Source organism: Argiope bruennichi, chromosome 5 (genome assembly GCF_947563725.1).
Source record: "Argiope bruennichi chromosome 5, qqArgBrue1.1, whole genome shotgun sequence".
Taxonomy (NCBI): domain Eukaryota; kingdom Metazoa; phylum Arthropoda; class Arachnida; order Araneae; family Araneidae; genus Argiope; species Argiope bruennichi.
Window position 1 is genome coordinate 20,187,453 of NC_079155.1, and position 13,505 is coordinate 20,200,957.

General features: G+C 29.3%; 1 protein-coding gene across 1 annotated transcript; it reads left to right on the plus strand.

The window, feature by feature from the left end:
* The first annotated feature begins 10,393 nt into the window (after positions 1–10,393).
* LOC129969223 (putative lipoyltransferase 2, mitochondrial) lies at positions 10,394–12,641 on the plus strand. The gene is made up of 2 exons (XM_056083679.1): positions 10,394–10,927; positions 12,209–12,641. Exons 1-2 carry the CDS (start codon positions 10,462–10,464, stop codon positions 12,430–12,432), a joined length of 690 nt encoding a protein of 229 aa, XP_055939654.1. The 5' UTR covers positions 10,394–10,461; the 3' UTR covers positions 12,433–12,641.
* Positions 12,642–13,505: the final 864 nt, after the last annotated feature.

Consider the following 13,505-nt stretch of genomic DNA (forward strand, 5'->3'; position numbering starts at 1 on the left):
TATTAATTTATTGATTTCCTTTATTAGTGACACATAATTTTTGAGTGGAAATGACAATTTAATTATTGGAATGAATTTCAGAGAGAACTTGAATGACCCAGTGACAATCTGTGTTCCAGAGCAAGAGCCTCCCAGACATGCTCTGGAGATCTGAAGATGAGAAGTAGCATTCTGCCTAATAAAACTATCCACTGAACAGATTTTCCTAAGATTATCATCGATCAATAAACGCCATGGTAAAAGACAGTTTCTGTCCATAGAATTGGACAACGTGAGCTTGAGAATTTGAATATAGAATTGGAAATGTTTGGCCATGCATCCTTTATGTCCATTTAGAAATCATAGTCTTTTTGTTGTTGTTGTTTGTTTACAACAACTTCTCTTAAGGGTGAAAACATAAAAGGCGGTTTCCATGAAACATTCTCGTACAGTCACTAATTAAGGGTGTTATTTCACTCTCCCCCACCGCATAAAATTTGAACCTTGGGCACCAAAAACGCCATGAGAGTTTAGATTTTTTTTTTCGCGCATGAGAGTTGTGTGTTCTTTGTAATTTAGTTTTTTTTTAAAAAAAGGCTTTTATGCATTCCTAACCACACAGCGTTGATGGGCAATAATTACGAAAAAGTCCATTAATGTGCGATCTTTAGAGATTAATCTCTGGTATGTGATTAATATACAAGTACCAGAAAATAGAATATAAATGCTGGCCGCTCTTTTTTCAATCGCTTGAAACCAATATCTGATAGAGAACTGCAATTATAGTCACGTTATCCCATATAAATTTCATTAATTTAAATCATTGCGTTTTCGAGATAGCGCGTCTATATGCTTGAAAAACTGCATACCAACAGACTTTCAATTCCTTTCGGATTAGGCTAAAAATTTGATAGTGATCTATTTTAAATGATAAATCTGTGTACCTAATTTGATCCATCTAGCTCTCTTCCTTTTGTAGTTATCATGTCAATTGGTATTCGAACAGCCGGACAAATAGACTTTTTCTGAGCAGATTTCGTTCTATATTTGATAGAAATTTACAAATTTGATGTTAAGTTCATATACCAAATGTCATCTGTGTAGCTTAAACCGTTTTTCGAGTTATCGTGTTCGTAGGCTGACAGACAGACACACGCACATTGTTTATATATTCTTCGAATGCAGGGAAGTTGCACACAATATGCCAAATTATTCAGAAAAATAGATAAAATGTAATTAATATTAGAAACTTTTACAAAATTTAAGCTGCAGCTTATTATTTACTTCGTACCGAGATCGCTGAAATTAATATGCAATGATTTGCTTCCCTTTCGTTCTTTCTAATAGCCGCGCTGAAAACAGCAGACTTTTTGAGGGACAGAATTAGAATAGTACCAGATTATAAAGAATTTACTGTAATTATTACAAGGCAATTATCCATGGCGCTCGAGTTTTTGAATCTTCTGATTCTAAAAGCATGCACCTTATTGCACTGGGTTGATTTTTCAACCATAATCGTTTATTTTAATTGTTGAACATCGGTCTTAATATTGCCGCATTGAAAAGATGTAGTGGACTCTCCATGGCCGAATGGTGATAGCACTGATCTCATGATCGTAAGTTCGAATCTCGCTAGAGACAATGCGATTCGCAGTCTGTGTAAATATTTAATTCCTTGATTTTATGTTTTCCTTTATTTCATGTTCCAGAGAATTCTGGACATTTCTTTAGTTTACCAGACAAGTGTTCTGGACTTTTCTTACTGTCTCCAGAAAAGTATTCTGGAACTTTCCCTGCTAGTATAAAAGCAGAAGATTTGTCAGTCACTGTGTTCTGAGTTGAGTTAATAAATTGGTTTAGCTCTACTTCTTGTGTGTGTCATTGCGTTTCACACTAAAGAACCTACTTGACAATATAAGTCAACTTTCTTGGAGTAAATAATTGTATTTTTCAAGACTTTTTTTCCTGCGATTTGGCAAATCAAGTATCGTTGTATTACTGATATGATGCACAATTATTTGTAGTATCTCGTATATGAAATGTGCAAAGTATTACAATCGCCGAAAAATTCGAACCTGATGTTTTGACAAATCTTTCCGCTTAAGATATCTCTAAACCCAATAAGACACATTTTTGGAATTATGTCTATCATCTACAAAGACAATAACTCAACGCTTTCAGTTAGATGGTCCTCTTAACTTTTGAACGAAATACATTTACAGAAAACCTATCTGCCTGGCAGTCTGAATAAATAATACCGAAAGCAACAAAACGAAATAGGCTAGATGGTTTAGTTTAATTTAGTTATATTAACGTCCCGCTGTAAAGCAACACTAGGGCTATTTTGGGACGGACCTCGTCATTTTGAACCGCGGTCAGATGACGAGGACGACACCTGAGCTGGCACCCCCATCTCCACGCCACCCAAGCGGGAGGACGTTTGTCATGACGGATTTAACGTGCAACAGGACCCCTTATACGACGGTTCTTCGGTGGAATCGGGTCTCGAACCTGAAACCCTACTTCTATATGCTAGATGGATAACATCTAGAAAATTAAACATCTACATTGAAGCTTTGTATCAAATTTTGAAACAAGGGATCGACCATCTGTCTATCTATAACTTTAGTATACATGCAAATAAGATAATTCAAACATGCAACAACTATGATAAATGAAATTTGGAAACTTCTAAAATATAGATCTTTCAATAGATGACCCTTCTATTTCTAAGATGATCCATCAATAGATCTTACCATCAAACCAAAATTTTCAACCAAACTAAAAAGTGAAAATCAAATTTGTCAAACTGTAACCGTCTGTCTACCTGCATTTTTCGCATATTTGCAAATATATTAATTCAAAAATGAAACGATTGAATTAAATGAATTTTTTTAACAAAATTGCAGTAGTTATCTGTCAAACTTTTGGTTTCAGTCAGTCCAATTAAAAAAGCTGTCCAAACTGCATATTCTATTTTCTTAAGTAAGAAGACAAAACTTTCATGTGCTATAAAAATGAGTTCTCATTTCGTTCGCAGATTTGGCCAAAATGTACAATTTTATTAAAAGGAGAAAAAGAGGAAAAAACGAGCGAGAAAGTTTCGGGGAGACGACGGAGTTGGTTTGAATTATATCTGTCTGTGAATACGATAATATAAAAACTCTTAGAGCCAGACGGATGAAATTTGACATGTGGTCTTTACGTTAAACTGTTTTTTCTTCAAATTTTGAAAGAAATCCATTTACAGAAAGTCCATCTGTCTGACTGTCGAAATATAAGTGACCACAAAAACTACAAAACTTAAAGAGCTAGAAAGATCATATTTGACACAGATTCAGCACTGAAAATGTTGATTTTTATTAATATTTGAACTAAAAAACATATCATTCAAAAGTTTAAATAACTAAAATCTGGCATTTGATCTTATTACTAACCTTGTAGCTTAGTGTCAAATTTTATTTTCAATCGGTGGAAGAAAACGCATCCAAAATGCATATACCGTTTTCTTTGTTATATTACGTACCACAAAACTGTCAAGTGCCGGTTTTGGGAATTAAAATTTTGGATGTACAGTTTTATGAGACGAAAGGAGGAGGGGGGGGGAGTACATTAGAGAGTATGTGAGGAAATTTCGGGAATACTACTCCCTCTGTAAAAATTTGTAAAAATAACTAAATTAGAGCGTACCTACATTTTTTATAATCTAATGCTTTATAGGAATTTCAAAAACTTTTAGTTAACATTTCTAAGCATTGATATGGGTCTAAACTATGGGTTAACATTGCGGGGGGGGGACAGTATTCGCGCTATGCTTATTAACGAACTTCCGCCTATATATGCACATTCCGCAATATGGCTCATTTTGAACTCATATTCGTCGGACATTGAACAGAATCAAGTTTGTATTTTGAAACAGCGACCGTTTCTATTGATTTATTGGATCCAAAATATGATGCAGATTTGCAATTACATATCAATATGCAGTTGCGATTGTATTGATATATATATAGTTATATTGTAATTGCAATTATATTGATATTGATTGTATATGTAGTTGTAGACCTGCATTACATATCAGTATATGTTTTATATATAGATATGAGGTTTTTATTACATTATATAAAAATTATATATCAAATTTCATTTTTTTTTTTTTTTTTTTTTTAGTTTTTGTGTTCTTATATATAGATGCAAAATTCGAAAAACGAGTTTTTAGCAATCATCGTATCCCCGAGGCTAAATTTCTGGCAATTACAATGCTTGTTCTATGTATATTTTATATAAGAATAAAAAGCATGATTAGAATACGTTTTGAATAAAATTATAAATAACAAGTAATATATAAAAAAAATTTTATGTCAACTCCTTCTTAGGTCAACAATTTTTTTTTATTTTAGTTACTTTTTATTAAATAATTACAATTAATATAAATGTCATCAAAAACATAACTTGTAAAAAAAACCAAGTCTCGCAACTCAATTCTTCTATCGTAAAAAGTTGTGAGATCCATGTAATACCAAGTCAGTCAATTCATTCAGTCTCTACTTAAGGGTCCTTCTGTCTTAAGTTATTAAGTAATTAGCTAACCTAACAACATCTTATAGTGACAATATCAATATCAAAAATCTTTTATGGTTTAAATAAATAGATTGACGTGGCCATCGCATGAAAACACAATGTATCTTTACATTAAATTAGATTACATTAACATATTATATTAAATTAGATTGTTTAGTGCGATTGCCAAGTCAATCTATTTATTTAAACCATAAAAGATTTTTAATATTGATATGGTCAATATAAGATGTTGTTAGGTTAGCTAATTACGTAATAACTTAAGACAGAAGGACTCTTAAGTAGGGACTGAATAAATTGACCGACTTGGTATTACATGGATCTCACAACTTTTTACGATAGAAGAATTGAGTTGCGAGACTTGGTTTTTTTTACAAGTTATGTTTTTGATGACATCTCATTTCTTTTTGTAGATTTTCCTTTTCTTATTTTTGTACGTAGTCTTCCTCTTTTTCTTTTCCGGTACTACTTCTTGAGCTTCAGCTACAGTTTTTCTCATTGACACTTCGTCTATGATAAATAACACTACTTCTTTCAAATCTGATCTCAGAACTTGGAGCACTTCATCAGAAAGTGGCTTGTACTTCGGTGTTTGCTTGTGTTCTACAGGCAGCTGCAATAGTCTATGTATAGTCAATCTATTCACATTGAATGCAGCTATTCCTGTTGGAGCACTAACTGCCACTTTTTTGTTTAAATACTTCTTAACCCAAACTTTCAGAGTTTTTATTAAATAGCAATTTCCAGTTTCACCAGTTCCACTCACAAAACAGCGTAAAACCTCAGCGTTATTATCAGTTGTGTCCATTTTATTTGTGATCACATCGAAGACTCTTTTTTGATCAGCATTAAGTTTTGCGATCATACTTTGAAGATCAGTTTGCTCTTCTACCAGATTGATTTTCTGAAAGTCAACCATTGCATTTGCAACTTCCAATTGAATTATTTTAAATTAGATATTGTTACAAACCTGTAATTGTGCCTCCCAGCGAGAACAGTGTCATCATAAGAAAGATCGTTTTACAGTAATCTGTATTGGATGCTGTCGGATGCCGAGCCAATGATCCCAGAGCTTGGTGATAAACTTGGCGACGAGTTTGCCGACAAAATGGATAATGCTCGAAACTTCGAGAAATTTATCGATCCGTCCATTATTACAGGCATATTTTAGTTTTTCCTTGATTTATACACTAAACACTAATTGCATGCTAAATTTGAAGCTTCTATGTCTGCTAGAAGTGCCTTAGAATTTTGATGATCTGTCAGTCAGCCAGTCAGTGACAAAATTCACAAATTTTGACTAGTTATAATTCTGAAACTACTGGTTCAAATTTAAGGAAATTTGAAATATACCGTGTTTATTTCATGCCTGCTTGGTTACTGAAAATTCAGACTTCTAGTTTTATTCACAACGAAGTTATAGGGGGTCGAAAATGGCCTGAACTGCTTCGAGAAAAGGATGGTACGGCCGTGCCGCTGTTTTTGCTCGACTTGGCGGGGGCACTACCGTGCCCCCAGATATGTATATACATATGACAGAATTGCAATACTAAATGGCAAAATAGAGATTAGCGACAAACTTGACGTCCATTTGGCGACATGGCGAAAGATTTGGCGACCAAATAAAAATTACTGGACAAATTTAATTAATTAATTAATATTTGAAAAAGAAAACTGTATTAACATCATGTGTCATCCACTACAAGTTTAAAAAAATGTATTTGAATTTCAGTGGATGAATAAAAAGTATTTTATTAACGATTGAAAATTTGAACAAGATATATATATATATAGAGAGAGAGAGAGTGAGCTAATAGTAGGAATTGAAAAAAACAGAGCAAACCAGATAAAAATAAATAATTCAAGAATATAAATTAGTTAGTATTGTGGTGAAAGCTTATAAGCCAGTTAGCAGCTATGTTACACAGGCAATTGCGTTTGTGTTGTGGTCTTGTTACTCGGCTGTGAACCACCAGATTCCAGGTTCTATTCTGGCACATTTCAATCCGCCACAGTATTTTTATTCTTGATGAAATCTCAATATTTATTATTTAGTATTAAATATTATTCAATACAATTAATTACCTAGTAAAGATTAGTATTGATTTTGTAAATTAATTTTGCTTAATTACCTTGTATTATGTGAAACATTTTTTGTGAGGAATAAAAATGTGATTGGTTATTTTAGCAGGCTACAAAAAAAAAAAGATATTCGAAGATGAAATTTTTTCAGTTAAAATCCTAAATGACAAGCTAGATGTTGCTACTTTTACATTTAATGGAAGTGACAATATCATAAGTAACATACTGTAACAAAAAATAACTTTATTCTGAAAAGAAAAAAATAAGAAGACATATATGGCCAAATTAACTCAATACGAATACCAATATAGTACAGGTAATTTGTTTGAAATACTCAAAAAAGAAAGTGCATATGATCAAAAATTCGAAAACAGTAGCAACGTATTTCGTATTGTGTGTGTGTGTGTGTATATATATATATATATATATATATATATATATATATATATATATATATGTTGCGTGGCTGAGCAGAAGAAAATTTGGAAATTTTAAAACTTTGATTTATTTTACGATGGGAGGCACACTTTGCATACAATTAGCGATGCTTTAATTAACATCGTGACACAAGAGCAAAAGACAGCAAAATTTTTCCCTTCAGTGGTTTTACTCTTTGATTTTGGTAGTGGATTTCTAGTTTTAGGAAAAGGAAATTTAGGCATCTTTAAAAGAATGATGTAAACATTAAAGATTTTTATCCCTTCACTCGAAGCGTGTGAACCTGATGAATTCAAAAGTTTTACAGAACGCGTGTAAAAAGTAATTAAATAAAAAAAAAGTGGGAATTGGATCAGGAAATAAGAGAATATTTTAAAATGAAGTTAATATGGATTAAATTAACATAAAAATCAGGAAATCAATTAAGATTTAAATTAGATTAAGAGGTATCATTGCACACATACATATGCAAATATATAATCTCGATTTTGAAAATGTCACTCTGTAAAAAGAAAAGAGCAGATGAAAAAGTACCTGCGGCTCCACCGCAGATAATTTTGAATGATAAGAGTGGCAACTCTAAAACATTTTAAAAATCACCAACCAGAGGGAATGCTACCCCCCCCCTTTAAAAAAGCAGGCCTGATACAGTCCTCACTGCCTTCCGCATAAAAATAATAAAATATGAACAAAGCTATGAACAATGCGCCTGAATTTATTTTCAGAAGCCCGTACATGAGAGTTTTGTTTTGCACTAAAATAAAGACAACCAATATGCATTTTAGATGTCTTTTTTTTCCCCCTGCAAATCGAAATCAAAACTTAAAACACAATTAGTAATTTTTAATACAAGTTCACATATCAAACTTCCTTTATTTAAATCGTTGCACTTTTCAATTATAATGCTTACTTTTATACAAAAGACCACTCCGACAGACGATCAGCCTTCCAACATATTTAATTCAAAATTTTATATGGATTTGCACTTTAAATATTAAATCTATGTTTCAAATTTCATCCATCTTTTTTGCGTTTTGTAGTTATCACTCTCACTTATTTTCGCATAACAAGATAGACTTCCTTTTAAGGGGTTTCAAGAATCTTACACTTCAAAATTTTCGATTTATTTTAAATAAAAAATATATGTTAGAGTCGTATGTTTTCTGAACATATTTTAGTACCAAAGTTTTAATGATTACATTAAAACTTTCAGAGTTATCGAGAAAAAAAACTAAAACAACACCCCTTCACTGTAAACAGAATATTCCTCCGCCAGAATATCAAAAGACATGCTAAGAGCCGTCTTTGATGTACATAAGGACAAAAAAAAAAAAAAAAAAACTTAAAATTTCAAAAGAAACCGAACAATTTAAGTTAACTAAGAACAATGCCTATGTTTCTGGGTTATTTTAATTTGCATTACTTTGTTCAAATCCATTCTTACTATTTTTTTTTTTTTATTTTAACGTCATTTTTCTAAAAAAGAAAAAAGTAATAATAAAGCTTGTGCACATGAATTTTCAAAATCTACGGATACTACATATTTATCTAAAATTTCATGTACATTCTCAAAATAAGTTCTTCTGTGACTTATACATTCATTTTTAGATAAATTATTTATAGAAGAAAATTGAACAAATTTTTAATAGATTTTTTTCCTTAAAATTTCATTTTTTTAAAAAATTAATTGTATTTCAAAAATATTTTGTTAACTAAAAATTTTACAAAAAGTATGTTTAACTTCAAAACTGGACATTTTTATGCAAGTTAATATTAATTTTACAAATTTTTAATTTCAGAATCCTTTGCTAAGTAAAATACTGATTTTTAAGACTTTGAAAGGATATCCAGTTAATATTTCTCTATAATGTTTTAATTTTTTCTTGAAATTATATGAAAACATGAGAAATAATATTTGTTTCATTTGTAAATTATATGAATCAGAAAAGATTTTTTTTTCTTTTAAGCTTAATTGCTAAATATGGAGATACCTTATATGATTTCATCTAAATTTTAATACAAATATGTAAATTTGTTATAAAGGCACTTATCAGATTTCATTCATATAACTCAAAGCATTTTTTGAGTTATCGCTTTCACAAACGGACAGACAGATATGCACAAATCCAAAAGTTTGCTTTTCAGACTCAGGAGGGTCTGAATACAAAAATCTGAGCCATGAAAATCTGTAGTAGAAATTTTTTGACCATTACAACACTTTTTTTATGTACTTCCTGTACGAGAAAGTCTCTGTAAGATCTGTTAAGAAAAAAAATTTAAGGTTTTCTTTTTTGTTATGAGACTTCCTTTTTAAAAAAATATTTTCAGGGTAATCTAATTTGATTTACAAAAGCCATGTGCGCCATCTTTCTCAAATTATAATCTACTGTTCAAAACATTATTCACATGATTTTTTCGTGTTTCGAAAATGTACTGCATTTTTTTGCTGTTGACTGACCAGCAACTGTAACAAATTTGTATTATAGAATTTAGATTGCATTAAAAAATTTTTGTAGTTTATATTCCTAACAGAGTCAATAAATACTCTCATTATACAAGACAAATATATCCCTCCGATATAATGTTGGAATTTTTCGTGCATGTTTCATTGATTTCTGAATGGTGTAAAACAATGTGCAATGATAAAGATATAGTCACGAGCAATTACTCTTGCCATGTAACTGTAATATTATATGATTTGATTTGGATTTCTATATGAAGTGCCTCAGCTTAAAACTGTTCTCTTATATACAAAGATGGAACTGAGGAAAAAAAATTTTTAGAATCATACACTTACATTACACAAATAGACAGTGAGGCACTTCGAAGGAGCAAACAAGTGGGTGAGGTTGAAAAGAAAACATAATTTTACGGTTAGAAAGAATTAGTGCTCTATAATGCAAGCACATGCTTATACACATACACACATGCGAGCACACATAGAAACATTATACAGCAATACCTAGGTAAGAATATTGTTATCACTTTTATCCTTTACATATCGGCTGCATTCCGTATTCCGTTTTCAGATTTGCCACCAAAAAACATAGCAGTTAGTGTAAAATCAAATCCTAGAATTGTAAGAATATTAAGAGAATTAATATTCTCTTAATAATATAGAATTAAAGAATTATAGAAGAATATTATAGAATTATATTAAGAGAATTAGTAAGAATATTAAGAGAATTAATATTAGTAAAAATATTAGAAAGGGATTTTATTTGCATACTTTTCTTTGCCTCAAGACATTTCATTTTTAAAGAAATTTACTATTTTTGATAGGTTACTTTATTTTCTTTAATGCATCCGAATAACACTCTTTTGAAAACTGAAGTGAAATAATTACGAAAATATAGTGTAAACTGTAAATATAAACAAGCAAACATGGGATTAGAAAAATTGCCGGTAGTTTTCGTTCAGAATTTGGGAAAAATGTGTTTTAAAAAAGCATTAGATGTTCAAAAAACTGCCAGCAAACAAATTTTAAAGAAGTTAGCGTCGAAGGACTTTGAATCAATAGAAAATTGTTTATTTTTAGTAGAACACGAACCAGTTTACACTGTTGGTATTCGCAATAAACAATATGTAAAAGATGAAGAAAAATTGAAAACTTTTGGTGCAGATTTCTTAGTAACAGATCGAGGAGGTTTAATAACGTTTCATGGACCTGGACAGCTGGTAGCTTATCCTGTGATTTATTTAGGCCAATTTAATGTAAATAAAAGCATGAAATTGTATGTCAAGCAATTAGAAAATACAATAATTGGCATTTGTCATAACTTCGGTTTGACAGCCACTACTACGAGCGATGTGGGAGTGTGGATAAATGATAGAAAAATAGCAGCTATAGGTAATATTCTTATTACGATTCCAAATATTGCTCATAAAAAGGCCTAGAAAAGCTTTTGAGCTCAAATAAAGTTCCTGTTTTTTTTGTACAAAGTTTTTGTTTAATAGTGAAATGGAGACAGTGTTTACATTATATATTCATATAATTTTGATATCTAAGGAGTTTTTGTTCTATCTAATATCTATACTTAAGGAGTCTAAAGGAAAAAATTCAAATTGGTTTGAGCAAATTTCAGGTTATCATGTATCGATATGAATTAAAATGTACATATACTTTTGTTTATTTTTCAAACCAAATAATAATGTAGTAGTACCTGATGTTGGGGCTTTTCTTTACTTCTAAATTGCATTTTTAATTAATTAGATTTAATTAATTTATTTATTTTGTAAAACAAACATAGCATCTTTCTGTAGGATGTTACTTAAATGTAATTGATGAAATACTCTTACAAATACATAGTTATTTTTCTCTCGTATTCAAAAAAGTGTATTAACTAGTTAATAGATTTTCTATAGAATTATAATTTTTAAACAAGACTTGTTTGAATAATTGAGTAATAGTTAAAGAAAAATGTTTTTTTTTTTTTTTTTTTTTTTTTTTTTCCCACTGATTTTAGACTGTGAAGTGTATGCATTTAAAAAGCTATGTGTTTTGAATTTGTTTGCAATTTTTTTTATGTCTCTTTAAAAGTTTTTTTTCTCTTTTCTTTTTTTTACAATTGCATGGAAAATATTGTCTCAATTCAGATAAGTTAAACTCATTATCCAGCACTTGAGCAAAATATGCATATTTGAATGTTAGTAATTAAATGTTTTCATAACAGAAAAAAATTATGATTATGAAAATTCTAAATGATCTTGATTCTTAATCAAAGTCAAATGTGAATTCTTTAAAAATTATTTTGAATAATTTGAAGGAATTTGCATTATTCATGAATCAGTGTTTTGTAATATTTTATTATCATCAGGTATTTATTATTTAAATTTCATATATATATATATTGTTAATTATATAAATATTATACTGCTCAAGTTGTTGGTAAACATATATATTTTTCCCCTCTTTCATTACAATGCATATTTATGGAAATTGAAATTTTATCCAAATGTTTACCAAACATTATTTGTTCCTATTAATTATATTTCATTTTCCAGGAAATTTTGAATTTTCATTCCCATGTTTATTATCCTGTCAGTTATATAAATATTTCTTCTATTCATATGCAACTATTTACAATTAAAAAAAAATTAATGCCATTTTTTTTTTTTTTTTTTTTTTTAGGCATTCATGGCACACGATATGTTACATCTCACGGCATAGCACTGAACTGCAATGTTGATTTAAACTGGTTTTCCCATATAGTGCCCTGCGGCCTTGAAGGGAAGGAAGTAACGTCTTTATCGAAGGAGCTTCAGCGCGATGTTACAATTAAAGAAACTATACCTCTATTTTTGGATTCATTTAAAAAACATTTTGCTTGCAATCTTCAATATAAAGATACTTGATAATATTGTATAAACAAGGAAAATTGTATTTTTGCTGTCTAGTCATGTATAAATGTTTCATATATATATCACTTTTCTCAAAACTTATTTAACTTACCATTATTATGAACTATCTAACATTCATTCACTATATCAAAAGCCATTTGCTAGTGAAGAATACTAACTTTCTTTAATTTATTTATTAATTTTATTTTTCAAAATCTTGCTATTTTCACATGTTATTAAATTTTGAAATGTTTTCCATCAAAGATTTTTTTAAGTTGTACTGACTTTTATTATTTTAAAAACTATATGGTAATTATCAATATATTTCATATTATTATTTATAATTCATTTGATTCATTTTTCTTTAAAAAAAAATTACATTATAATTTTAATAAAGATATCCTATATTTGAAATATCTGTGGAATATTATGTATGTTTATTCAAAAAATGTAAATATTATGTATTAAATATATTATGTATTATGTATTAAAAAATGTAAAAAAAAATGTAGATGTAAAAATCAATACATCATTCAAAAGGATCTAAAAATGTGTATAATTCAAAAGCAAGTAAAATAATAAATTGTTTAATAATAATCAAAGTTTTGAATTTTTTTACTTCCCATTATTTCTTTTTAATTAAAATATATGAAAAAAGGTTAAGAAGCCTAAAAGTACAAATACTTAAGAAATTATATTATTTTCATTTAATTTTTGGATAAGCATTTATATACAGAAGCATTTCAGGCCTCAAAAATTAGACAAAATAAGAATATAGTGATTGAGTCATATATGTATACATAGTTTGTTGTGTTGCTGAGAGTTATAGAGTACTGCTTAATACAATTCTTGAAATATATATATATTGCAATTTCTAGGAATAATGCTAAGGAAATTTAGTAACTTACTTTAATTATAAACAATTAAATTTTAAAAAAATCTTTATTTTGATTCTATGCATTCAAATTCAAAATATTATTTTGGATTTCAGAAATTTTTTTGACTATTATGGATTTTTGAATAGAATCATTTACACTGAATTAGGAATAAATTATTTTGATATTTGTTTATATGGATTCAAAATACTT

Coding starts and splice junctions, on each gene's coding strand:
- LOC129969223 (XM_056083679.1), top strand. CDS start 10,462: ATGGGATTAGAAAAATTGCCGGTAGTTTTCGTTCAGAATTTGGGAAAA. Junction 10,928..12,208: donor TAGAAAAATAGCAGCTATAG/GTAATATTCTTA, acceptor TTTTTTTTTTAG/GCATTCATGGCACACGATAT.